Below are 13,891 nucleotides of genomic sequence, written 5' to 3'. Positions count from 1 at the left end.
AAATTAAAGATTTATCTGAATTTAATGGAATAAAATTTGTGTTATAAAAATGAGAACTAAGAAATAAAAGTTTTCAAAAAAAAGATTACAAATATAGGACGATTTAAAAATTTATAGTACTGAGTTGTTGCCAGTAGAATAAAACACAAGAATGCATTATTGCAAATGCATTTCATTTTAACTGATTCGGATTGATCATCGGTATCAAAAACAACGCTTACTATAGCAAATATATAGTATAGCGATAAAAGTAGCCCACACGCTAATCATTTAATACGCTTGCTTAACGATGAAAATTATAAATTTTCCTTATTTTCAATTCATTTACACGTTGTCAATCGAGTATTTTAATCTTTTCACAAAATATTTTTCTATAATCATAAATTTAAATTATACACCAGGAGCATTAGACATAAAATAAGCGATTTTTTTTTTGGAAAAATTCGTACAGCTCTGTAACTTGGCGTCAAGATGTAATCCACGAAGGCTACTGTTTTTAAGAAAAAAAGTAATATTATAATCCGGTTTCGGAAGGGGAAATTGAAAAAAGACCCGAGTGACCGGCGAAAATCGCGTATAGCTCGGCCGGAAATCACTTAAGAGAAAAATGTCAAAGGAAAAAATTTTAGGTGATCGCTAAACCTGTAAATTCAGATGTTGTAGATAACAATTCCGTAATTAGGTCGTGTACAACACACGAAAGTGTAAATTCATGCGAACTCGGTTCGCTGTTTCTTTGACAATTTCGCACTAAACAATTTGGAATACGCCCCAAATCAATGTTTAATTTTTTTATTATGAGCGAAAAACGTTTTCGTGTTATTATCGCCCGGAATAAAGGCTTTTATAAAGAATTACAATAAGCGTAATATAATAGAATAAAAATATATAAAATTCAACTAAAAATAGAACTTTACAAACTTCGTGAGGGGGTGTAAAAACCCCCTCCGAGAATCAGAATTTAATGGAATAAAATTTGTTATAAAAATTGGGTGTAGAAGGGTAACAAAATGATTAAGAACTATAACTAATTTAAGAACCTAAAACAAAAACAATAACTAACAAAAAAATATACCTATCTAAAATTAAAATATTAAAAATGCAATAAAACTTAAAACTAATATCACTAAACGCTTAACTAATATCACAAAGGACTTATAACTAATATCATAGTCAGAATTTTAAAATAGGATAAAATTTATTTTTAAAAATAAATAAAAATAAAAAACACAATATAAAATTAATATAAATATAAAATGTCACAATATCCGAGAGGGCTGTAAAGAGCCTTCTATAGGATAAGAGAATAAAAAAAAAAAAAAACAGAAAAAAAATAAAAATAAATTAAAAAATAAAACAGACACTATAAACTTTACCAAAAACAAAACTATACAACACAATATCAAATTTCAGATATAAGACCAGCACGATGCAAAAAACAGAAACATCCGGTCTAAAACTTCGTTGTCATTGCCCAAAAATTGACGGATATTTCTGGGCAATTTAAATTTATTACGCAAAGCCGCATAACGAATGCAATCCACAATAATGTAGTGCACGGTCATGCGGCAATTGCATCGTGAGAATAGTGGTGCGTAACCTGCTGACATCAGGTACTCGTGTGTGACTCTAGTATGGTCTAATCGCAATCAACAGAGGAATCTTCCTCACGACGAATTTTTCTGCATGAGGATTCCCAAGGTAACACAGAATTTTTAATGTGCCGCAGTTTGTTATCTACGATGGCCGTTCAATCACCTTGTTTAAACATCCCTCAAAATGTCTGCCCTTAATGTTAATCAGCTTCGGAGATAAGAATTTTGCAATAAAAGTTTGTAAATATTTCGGGAACTACTACACCGATTAACATTTGTCGAAGCTTAAATTAAATTAAAAAATTTACTTTTAGATGGATTCAGTTTTATTTGAATACATGCATTTTTCGCCGAGATATTGCACTTTAGAATACTGCAAAATTTTATAAACATTAATAAAAAATTGAAAAATGAAAAAAAGCAATGTTTTTGATAAGAAAAAGTCTCATTTCGCCACTTATTCAATTTAGCCCGAATAGACCAAAAAATCTCTGTACGCTCAAAAGTTATGGAAACCTTGATTTTTTTTGCAAAATTAGCATTTTGAAAAAACAAATTAACTTACGGCATCCGGCTCGGGGAAACTTTCAGGCCGATATTAAGGGTATTTCTTCCAAACGTTTGAACAAAGAAATAAAAAAGCTACCGAAACTCTTACGTCAGTTTCATTTTTTCGCGCCTTTTAGCGTACTGCACGTAACCTAATCACGGGGAATCGTTAACTACATGTCTCAATTTACAGAGTATGCGATCATCTCAAAGACATTTTTTTCTAAAGTGGATTCCGGCCGAGCTATACGCGATTTTCGCCGGTCACTCGCATCTTTTTTTTAATTTCCCCTTCCGAAACCCGATTATAATACTACTTTTTTGTTAAAAACATTAGTTTTCATCGGTTACATCATCGTGCAGGGCGTTACGAATTTTTCCGAAAAATTCCCCGTTTTATGTATAATGCTCCGGCCTGTTACGTTGATCGACAAAGATAGATTATTAATTTGAGCGTTCAATTTTCGACAAATCATTAGAATATTTTAAGGCAATAACAACATAAATAAATACTTTGCAATTAAAAAAAAACTATCATTTTCAGTTTTATTTACACCAACCTTGAAAAGTATCCGTAAATAAAACTAAATAATTGTGTTTCTTTCTTATCATATCGCACAAAAATTCTCAGTGCACATTAGAAAGAGCCTGCATTAAAATACTTTTATTTATTATTTACATGAACTATTTAATTTGTCAATGTATTTCTCACACAATATTATCTGTTTTGTAATTTTTTTAATTCAAAATATTTGGCAAGTTTTTAACAATTATCTGCTAATTATTTTTATTTTCCTTTGTAACTTTAACCTTTTAATTGTTTACTAATGAAATAACTAATAGGGAATACCTTAAAATAACGCTGACGAAATATCACGGTACTTACGTATTAACGCCACCGCAGCTACAGATTTATTTAAAAACGAAGCAGTCAATCGGATTTCGGTGGAAAATGGGCCGATATAGAGTTTAACATAGATTCAAAACAGTCTCTTTATTAATTTTAATAAATGGTTATTTATATTTATTTATTTTATAAATATATAACCAAACTTAACCTACGCTCGCTAACCTTGACTAATTAACAGGAGTGTTTTGATTATTTAAATAATAAATAATTGCAATAATTACTGAATTTATTAAATAAATACTCAAAATAACCATGTATTAAAATTAATAAAGAGACTGTTCATTTTCCACCAAAATCTGATTAACTACTTTGTTTTTAAATAAAGCTGTAGCTACGGTGGCGTTAGTACGTAAGTACCAATATCACTTACTCATTTCGGTTTTTCAAAATAGCTCATTTTTATATTTAAAAAAAGAAAACACAAATTACACTAGCAATCCATTATTCTACTATAATCATCACAATTTAAAAATTTCAATAATATCAAATATTTAACAAACAAGTATATATATACTGTTAACATAAATAAAATTTATTATACTTTAACCTATCACTTTAATATTGGAAGGACAGGTAGAAGGGAAAAATTGTGTAGGCAGGCCACGTTTGGAATATGTAAAACAAATTGTTAGGGATGTACGATGTAGAGGGTATACTGAAATGAAACGACTAGCACTAGATAGGGAATCTTGGAGAGCTGCATCAAACCAGTCAAATGACTGAAGACAAAAGAAAAAACCTATCACTATGCACTTAAAATAAATTTAACCCAAAAACTTCACTTTTGATTTTCCTATATTTAATATGAGATTTTTTCTTGTGGAAATGCATTTCTTGTAAAATTTTGTTCTCAATTATACTTTTCTTTTGTCCCAATTTTGTAATTTCAATAACATTTTTTAATTCGTATGTACTATCTAATATTTTTTTCATCAGCAATAATAATACAAGTACCAAGTTTGGTGAAGCTTTCTTAAAAATATATTCTATACTATTATTATCATCGTGAACATCATATCCAGTCTTTTTGAAATTATGCCAGTAAAAATCCGCATCAGACAAAATAGAACGTTAAAAGCTTTAATAAAAAGAGAAAATAGCAAAAATACAATATTAAATAATGTCATTTATTATAAAATAAAGTAATACATTTTGTTAAAACAATAAATCAAAATTATTGCTTAAACTGCTATTTGCAGAACAAAAATACATAATAACAGCACATCTACCAACCGTGTTACTATGGCGTTATCATGAACCAATCAAAATAAAATATTCATTTTTTTGCTACATATATGTATAAAAAAACCTACATTATATATATATATATATATATATATATATATGTACAATAAATGTAAATTATAGCCAGGGGTTCAATGTATATAATAATGGACATTGTTTTCTTCGACTATATTGGAATTCAAGATTTTATTTCCAGTGAAAAAAAGAAAATTTTGTTCGGATAAAATAGATCATAATTAATGATTGTAGATACTTCATATACCACATACTGCGCTACGCAACAATGAAACTTAGGCAGTATGTTTATTAAATGAAAACAAGCCCGATTAAGCTGTCTCTACTAAATTTTACTTACACACTTCCTAAAATTAATAATATATATACACATATATGTGAAATAAATACTATGAAATAATAAATAAAGCATATTCATGCTCATGCCTTTTTTACACATTCCATGTATTGTTGTTCCTCAAATACAGTGACAAAACAGGCTATTTCTATAGCTAGTCTACTCTTCTTTTAGTTAGTCTACTTCTAGTTTTTCCTCAACAAAATTCACCCACCTTCTGATCAAAAAAGAAAAAAAAATCAAATTGGATTTAAACTTTTTTTATTGCTATTCAAATTTTACAATAATGAGGGATCACACATTAGCATTAATTACCAATTTAACTTGTAAATTTGAAAATGTAAAATACAAAGGTTCATATAAATTAAATAAATATACCTTCTACACCCATATGTAATAAAAATGCGTTACATGATATGACCTTTACAAAATTATTAAATTGACAAACCACAAGAAGGAAATATAAAAAAAAATGAAAATGTAAAGTATACTCAGAATAACTAAATCGTTTAAAACCTAACATTACCTTAGGACAAAGTTAAAACAATCATTACACTTATCTAGTTCTAGTTATGATTCAACAAATGCACTCTTATTAACTGAAAATGTCATGCAACAGAATACAATAAAGGGGTTCAATTTTCTGAATAATTACTAACACAAAATTAATACGATACATAAAAACAACATAAATATGTTACAATATTTATTAAACATATAACACTACAACTGTGTGGCTAAAATAAAAAAAAATTAACATTATGTTTGGGATGGTATAAATACAATCTATGAAAAATTTTGATGCTAAGCGTATGAGAAATATTATGAAAATTACAAATGCAAAAATAATAATACCTGAATATGGAACTACATTACTGTAAACTATAAATATGTTTACAATATTGAAAATTATATTTAAAAAAAACACAAACTGATGAATGAACCCCAATTTTTTAATGTAGCACCAATTAATGATAATTTAAACATTGTTGGAATATTTTAACATGTATATATGAATTTAATGATTAATGCATAATTAAGCTGGCAGTCAAAATAAAATTACAAACTAACCAGACAAACATAAGTTCAACAAATCAATTCTACTTAAATAGAACCAATACACTTTAAACTGAATTTATCTTTATATATTGTTATATAAATTTATTGTTATGTATTAATGTCAATATCTACTGAATTAAAGTTTGATTCTGCAACACAAAAGATTATTAATAAAAAAACTAGTTTGTTAAATTAGGAGAGAAATTTCCAACTAAGACTTCTGATGACAATAATTTACAAATATAAGTATATCCTTTAAAAAAATCAAAAAAGTATAACTTCATATAAAATCACTTCTTAATTTAAAAAAGCAGTTATTAAAATATAATCAACATTTTCCAAACACAAAAATAATATGTCAACCTCCTTAATTATCTCCTTCATGGACAAAAGCTGTTAAAAATACATCTGAATAATTCTTCAAAATACACTGAAAAGTACTTGCTCTTTAACAGATTTATGATGGATTCTATATGTTCAAGATAAAAAAAAAACAAAAAAAACTAATAAGTAATTTTAATTTATTACATCAAAGTCGAAGAAATTAATGGCTTATTAAAATTTAATTACTATGCAGTGTCCACACTGGCATGATGAAATAAGGTTATTAGAGTTATAGAATAAGAATATTTCAAATAATTATTCAATATGTCTAACATCTGGAATGTATCAATAGTACCATACCTGTAAAGTAAAGGTGAGAAAAACTATGAAGAGTGGCGGTGAAAAAGGCTCGTTCAGAGCCTGGCGAAAAAAATCAGCTGCTTGAAAACATAACCTGTATACCAAATTTTAATCACAGAAGCATTAATGAAATAACACATTAGCACACACACACACACTTTTTATACACTACACTACACTTTATGACATCTTGTAATAGTATTAAAATGGCATTTGTGGTAACACAAATATCACGGAATTATTGACATAATTAAATTGTTAAAACACCGACACACATTTCTCCAAACGTAATCCGAGAGAACTAACGATAACGAACGGAGCGCAAGCACAAGACCGAATGTTACTATTCTTCCGCCGCCTGAGTGCAGCACTATCCACCACAAAATGGCATATCTAAACGCTTGAAACCGAGCGTTTCAACAAAATTATTACCTTCAAGTAAGTCAATATCTGTTCCTTATGAATCACAAAAAAAAATTTTTAATCCAAATGACGGTATCTCTAGAAATATTTTTTACCGAATATCTTCTTTCAGATTACAAGCAGTCAACCTTAAATGACAAAGGGACTAATGAACCGCTTTTTAAATGTGTAATAACTACCATCTGAAAAATAAAACTGTCATCTTTGCTAGCAGTTTAAACTGTTAAATAATTTGTCCCTAACAATATTTCTCCCTTCCATGGTTTAAACAATAATGTAAACTTTATTTTACTGTAAGGAAATTATTATTGTAATTCCCTAATTTGTACATTTTAAATTAAAGTAATTAATTAAATCTATTTTAAAGTTTAAAAAAAAAAAATAATTCGTTATTATTAACTACAATAAACTGAAAAAGATTAACAGTGACAAACATTAAAGTAAGTTAAAATTCTTAAAATAATGTTATATATGAAAGATTTTTAAAACAATCAATTGCTGAATGGTAATAGTACAATTTTATGATGAAAATAATAAACTATATATTTGGATCTGAGCTAGGTTTTTCTCATGTTAAATCCTCAGAGATCGATTTCTGAAGAGAAATGAGTTAAATACATAAGTTTTTTATTCTATTTTATCAAGTGATTAAAAATTAAAATGATTCTCTTTTAAAATAGTGGAAATTTTTATTCATAAAACCATTTTAAACTGTTAAGTTTAAACTATACAAAAGATCAACTGCTCTAAGAGGTTAGGTAATTTAATCTGTTAATCGTTTAATAATTAGTAATTTGAATCCAGAGGAAATAGATTCTAATTAATGAAATGTAGGTACTTCTTATACCAGGTACTGGGCTACACGACAATGGGACTTGAGCAGCATACTTACCAAGTGAAGATAAGTCCAATAAATCTGCTGCTCCTAAATTTTACTTTAAATGTAAAAGAGACAAGTGGGGGATAATGTGGTAACCACTTCATTCCTCATGTTCTTTAGCAAGCTTGTTATTTCCTACAATAGAAATTGTCTGTCTAGATTAATTTGTGTCTTATGTCACATTTCTTAGAACTGTTCACTTTTGACAGCTTACAGACAATGTTGGTATATTTTTATTATTGTTTCAAGTGTATTAAGATGTCATCCTTTGTGTGTATTTATACAATCTTTATATGTTAATATGTTACTATTTATACATATGTAATTTGAGGCTTATAATGAATCTATCAGCGATTTATTTTACGAATTCAAGTTAAGCAGTTGTAACTTTAAATAAATTAACAATTAACTGATATGTTCTCTAGATCGTTCGCTTACTTAGAAGCCATCATTAGGAGTTAAAATTTATGCATTAAGGTCAAAGTTTAAAAACAGTCATGACTGTTTTAAAATTTTAACTATGATTTTTAAACTTTGACTTTAATGCATTAATTTTAACTCCTGATGATGGCTTCCAAGTAAGCTGAAAGATCTAGAGAATATATCAACGTGCTGGTAAGGTGTATTATATTATTTGCTCATTTATTTAATATATCAGCGGTACCATGCTTGAGAAATTAATTGTAACTTTGTTACAAGTTAAATCTTGTGATGTTATAAAATATTTTAGTTTCAAGTAAAGTCTAGTTTCTGTTTGAATTTGCTACAGTTCTATATGAAAAAGCAGTGAATCTATCAAAATTTTGTTCTGTATGCAAGATGTTTTCTTTTTCTGTTTTTCATTTTTAAAGCTATTTTGTACATTAAAAAAATGTATTAAACTAAATTTCTAATATTATATTTGTAAAACTTCACAAACATTAATAAAAACTAAATACAAAAAAAAAATGAACGGCTTACTTTCAAATTATGTTTATATTGTTCTTCCAGAATATTCTTTCACAGCTAATTGTATAGCCCCTTCATCACTGGAGTTACCAGTGTCATCAATAATATCCCATTAAAGCCTATCAGGGCTAGGAACGGGGGGGGGGCTGGAAACATCACAAGGTAAGTGTCTTCCTCTATGTGGTTGGGTTGTCATCGATAATAAAGTGGTAATTATATTACCTTACATTTAATGTTAGTTAATTTTATATCGCTAGTACTTTATATTTTACAAGTATGTTGTGATTTTTCTTTAACTATGCTATGAGTAAAATTTACATTTTGCAGTAATTTCTTTGTATGCTCTTCGATTATGAAATAAAAAAAAGATGAAGTTGTATATACGTTAAAAGATGAAACTGCATCCTGTATTATGAAACTGGAACCATTAATATAATCTCTAAGAAACAAAAAAAAAAAAATTATAGGTTTAGGTTTGCCTCCATGTCAGTAATTAGAAGTTGCCAAAAATTCTTAATTTAACCTCTTTCTCTTATTCGGTAAATATTTCCTTTAGTGAGATTAAATTAACAAATTATAAATAAATAAGTACATAAATTAATAAATAAACTAAAATTATCGAATATAAACAGATTTATAATTAGGGGGGAAAGTCAGAAATTATAGGCAAGTCAGTATTTAGTCTTAATATAACATTTAAAAAAAGATTATGTTTGACAGGTATTTGTCTTAATTAATGGGAATCATTATTCTAAAAAATAAAATATGCTAATTCGGCATCAGTTTCTTTTGTATAAAAGACTTAATGTTTCAGACAACAAATAAAATATTTACTAAAACTTAGTTAAGCATTTGACTATAAAATCTGATATGATGACGGAGAAATTAAGAGCTGTTATAGATTCTGCGCATAACCGGTATGAGTTTTGCTTAAATAATAGAAAATAATGTCTTAATAAAAGCTAAAGGTGCAAAAGTGAAATTAGGTAACAGTTTTAAAAGCTTCTTTCTATGTCTAGGCGCTCCACAAGTTTAATGTAACAGAGTAGTTGTTAATACAGTGTAATTTTATCATGTATGCGGGTAAATAGAATATTAAAAGTCTTTCTCACTAAAAATTGCAAGAGTTTTACACTCAGCCAATGTGTTTCTAACTAGAAACATATTAATATTAAAAAAAGGAAAAACAACTTTTATTAAATTCTAGAATAGATGTAATAAACAAAAACACAAATTAAACATCCAAATCAATAGCAATATGCTAAATGAAAATAGCTGTAAGTTTCTTGGGATCATCGACATTTATAGCAGTATAAATGTTTTTAAGAATTAAATAATAAAGTAGGATCTGGTGTGTCATCTTTAGGTAAATTTCTAGCCTGGACCATAAAAAATTTATCATTTAACAACAATTTATCATGATCTTATTGCGTTGTGTATTAGATGTGGAACTATTTTACAGGTTGCCCCATATTATTCTAAATTAATGGAACATTTCTGATATTCCAAAAATTGTCATTAGAATTCTATTAGATATGAAAAAAAATGTTGTCAGCAGGCTTTCTACCACTAGACTTATAAACCGTGGAACTTATAAGCTGTGTAAACTTGTTAGTAACAAGTTTTTACATTTATGAAACTATTATGCACATGAAGTCTTAACATGGGATGATCAAATTGAGTTTGGATTAAACTCAAACTGCTGTACTGTTTTATTTTGAAGGGCCTTAATAAAACACTAAACTTATTGACATAATTTAATGATTATTGTGCTTATTTATTCTCATTTGAAGTACATCTCTTGGACCTCCCTCAAAAAACTAAAATAAGTTTTCAAGATATAAAAATGGGCTTTCATATCTTTGTTTGGCACCCTGAATATGAATCATCCATATAGGTGCCTACAGAATCCATACAAATCATATATTTATAAAATTAAAAATGATAATCTACCCGTTTGTTCATGTTTATGAATGTGCGCGATCTTTGCTAAAAAGAGTATGAGTAGTTGCTTATTATTAAAAAAAAAAAATAATATCTACCTCTATCAAACCCCAAATGATATGACTGTTTTTGTGTAACTGAACACAATGCTTAAGCTTATGAAAAAGGACCTTATTATACTTTTGTTACCATTTCTAAAAAAAATAAATTACTGAACAATTTTAAAAAAATTTTCTCACCGATTTAATTAAAATAAAATAATAATTTTCTTTGAAAATAACAATTTTATCTCTCTGAATTTTTAAATAATACTTTATAAAAAATTAAAAAACTGAATTTTCTGAATCCTGTTTGTTTAGATAAATATGGTCTCAATAATTTTTATTAATGATTTCTAATTTAAGAATTATTTTTTTACATTTAATATTTTCATACATTTGCCTTAACATTATTTCATATATGTATATTTTAAATAATTAATTTACACTTTAATTGTAATTTTTTTTTACTTTATAAGTAGTTTTGTATTTCATAATACTGCTCTGATCAAATTATTACCACAGTTTCTCTTGATCAATCCATGCAGATACTGGGGTAGTTCCTTTATTTCCATATAGAAGCATATTTACTCATTCCTGATGTGTTTTATATAATGTATTATTATTATTTACTGATCAGAATAAAAGAATTATTTATTTAGCCTTAAAAAAAATTATTCATCCATGATAATAATGCAGATATAAGGGCAGTATTCACAATGTAAAGTATGGCAATGTAAAGTAGGTCTACTTTAAAGTTATTTTAAAAAAATCCCGTTATATAATAGGGTAGTGGTGCCCAACCTTTAACCAGGTTTGAGCCAATTAAGAATTTAACATTTTTTGGCTAGCCACATTTATATTTTGCTTCTAATATTTCAGTTTATAACGTATATAATGCATAAAAAATTACTATGTTAAAGAAAATGCGTAATTTATTAAGAATTCAAATACAAATTAAATGTAAGAAAAACATATTTTAATGTGAAACCTGACACTGGATTCTTCTGTCAGTTTCTTGTAATCTGGTAAATTCAATGTTATAGCTAAATTCATGGAGTCATTCAGATGTTCATTAGTTTTCCTGGATCTGAACTTTAATTTTAGCAAGTTTATTGTTGAAAAACCACTTTCATGAAGGTAAGTTGATCCAAAGCAGTAGAGTAGCCTTTGAAAACTTTCTTTTAAAGGTGGCAAATTTTTCTCATCTACGAGTATCCAAAAACTGTTTGTGATATTCTTGTTTTTAATTGTAGATCAGATTGAAAATCATTTTCCATTTCAAAATTAATAGCATTTTTATTTATCATATTTGCAATTTGTTGCGATATTTCAGAAATATTAGTATCAACAAATGGATTTAAAGTGATTGAATAAAGCAATTGGCTGAATTTTACGAAAATTAGAAAATCTAATTTCAAAATTATTTTTAAACTCAGTGAGAGATTCAGAATAATTTATTTCAATTAACATATATTTTTTACTCCAAATTTGTAGTGACTAATGTTACATTCCTTTTTTTGGGCCACCCACAAATTTAATTTTGATTTAAATGCATTGATACTTCCTATTAATTCAGTAACAGTTTTTTCTTTTCTCTGTAATTCAAGATTGAGTATTTTAGTTATGTCTGTAAGAAAGACTAAGTCAGATAACCAGCTATGATCATTAAGTTCTAGATAATTTTCGTTTCTAGATTCTACAAACTGTTTTATCTTTGGAAGAAGCTGTAAAAACTGTTGCAGGACTTTTCCCTTACTAACCCATCTAATTTCAGAATGTAACATTAAAGTTCTATACTCAGCATCAAGTTCATCAGTCAGTATTTTGAATAATCTGATCTGAAGTGGTCTGGCACAAATAGAATTGACAATTTCTACAACAACTCTCATGGCATGTTCATAATGAAGCACTTTTGTACATAATACCTATGATGCAGTCAGTGGTAGTTAAAAAAATTTGAAAACTCAGCATCGTTCTTGCAAAACATGATGAAGCAAACAGCAGAACCAAGCATGGCAGGTACGCCATCTGTTGTTATGGACACAAGTTTTTGAAGTAGAAGATTAATTTCTGTAATAAGGTTTTTAATAACTTGGTATATGTCCCCTCACATGCATTTCCTTTTAATGGCAAAACTGACAGTATATCTTCCTTTGCTGAGCAAATGTTAAAAACCATCCTCATAAAAATATTTATTTGAGCTACATTGCAGATTGAGTGATTGGGTGACTCATCACATTGTAAACTTAAAAAAATACATTTTTTAAAATCATTTTTCAATTGTGCTCTAAAATTCTCAGACATTGCTTCTATTCTTCAAGTAACTGAATTTCTGGATAATTGAACTTCTTGGATAGCTAACATAATTTCATTCTTATTTTTAAATTCTTGAAATAATAACTCTGATGCAGCAAGCATTGATTCTTTAATTATGTTGCCATCCTCAAAAGGTTTTTTGTGCATTGCAAGTATATACACAATTTTAAATGATGCAATCGTAGCAGATTTTGTTTTATTCGGGGACCTGGTAAACAAAGATTGTTTGGACACTAATGCAGTTTTCATTTCTTTCAATTTAGATTTTCTTAAATTGCTGTTAGGAGGCTATTCAGTATCATATTTTTTATGAACTGCTGTGAAAAGTTTTTCTATGTTGCATTTTTTCCCAACAGTTACTGTTGAACCACAACTTAAACAAATACATTTGTTCTTAAAATAAATAAAAATATCTCTCTTCCCGTTCTTCATGAAAATTATAATAGTAAACACGTTTTTTTTTCTCTGGTTCCTGTGTTGACATGATTAGGGTAACTAAAAATAATTGCTTATATATAATAATAACTAATTTTGTAATATATCGAAACAAATATTTTTATACCTGGATGAAACCACTTGTTAACTTCATGCACAACTTCTGGTAAATAAACGTTCTGTATATACACGTATTACAAAATAACTCAATGAACCTATATTGCTGCCCTCTCGGTAGATACTGGCCAACGACAGCGCACATCTACTATAAACTGAGATAAACCGGCGCATCCTGAAGACTGCTTCAGGTGATGCCGTTTCCGAACGAAAATATTCCTGATCAGTGACATAATAATTTAATAAAAAAATAAAACTTTACAAATAATTGACCAAATTAATACCTATAATTAATGTCTTTTTATCTTTCTATACATTAAAATTAAAGAAATGTCTAAGCAACTGTGGCCATTAACTGAGCAACTATGGCATTGTATCTTATAGATCAAATAA

At 27.7% G+C, this 13,891-nt stretch overlaps 2 protein-coding genes across 3 annotated transcripts in view; both read right to left on the bottom strand.

The window, feature by feature from the left end:
* The window catches only part of SNF4Agamma (SNF4/AMP-activated protein kinase gamma subunit), a 1,283,477-nt gene extending 1,276,787 nt beyond the window's left edge, over nucleotides 1-6,690 (bottom strand). Inside the window, exon 1 of one of the 2 annotated variants that reach the window (XM_075357143.1) lies at nucleotides 6,395-6,690. The gene's annotated coding sequence lies outside the window, so the exon portion shown is untranslated. The remainder of the gene's footprint in view (nucleotides 1-6,394) is intronic. The other variant, XM_075357144.1, reaches the window with a different exon arrangement.
* Nucleotides 6,691-12,093: 5,403 nt separating this feature from the next.
* Nucleotides 12,094-12,519, bottom strand: LOC142320052 (general transcription factor II-I repeat domain-containing protein 2-like). The gene has a single exon (XM_075357730.1). It carries the CDS (start codon nucleotides 12,517-12,519, stop codon nucleotides 12,094-12,096), a length of 426 nt encoding a protein of 141 aa, XP_075213845.1.
* Nucleotides 12,520-13,891: the final 1,372 nt, after the last annotated feature.

Source organism: Lycorma delicatula, chromosome 2 (assembly GCF_047948215.1).
Source record: "Lycorma delicatula isolate Av1 chromosome 2, ASM4794821v1, whole genome shotgun sequence".
Lineage (NCBI taxonomy): Eukaryota > Metazoa > Arthropoda > Insecta > Hemiptera > Fulgoridae > Lycorma > Lycorma delicatula.
This window is presented reverse-complemented; position numbering and strand designations above follow the sequence as displayed.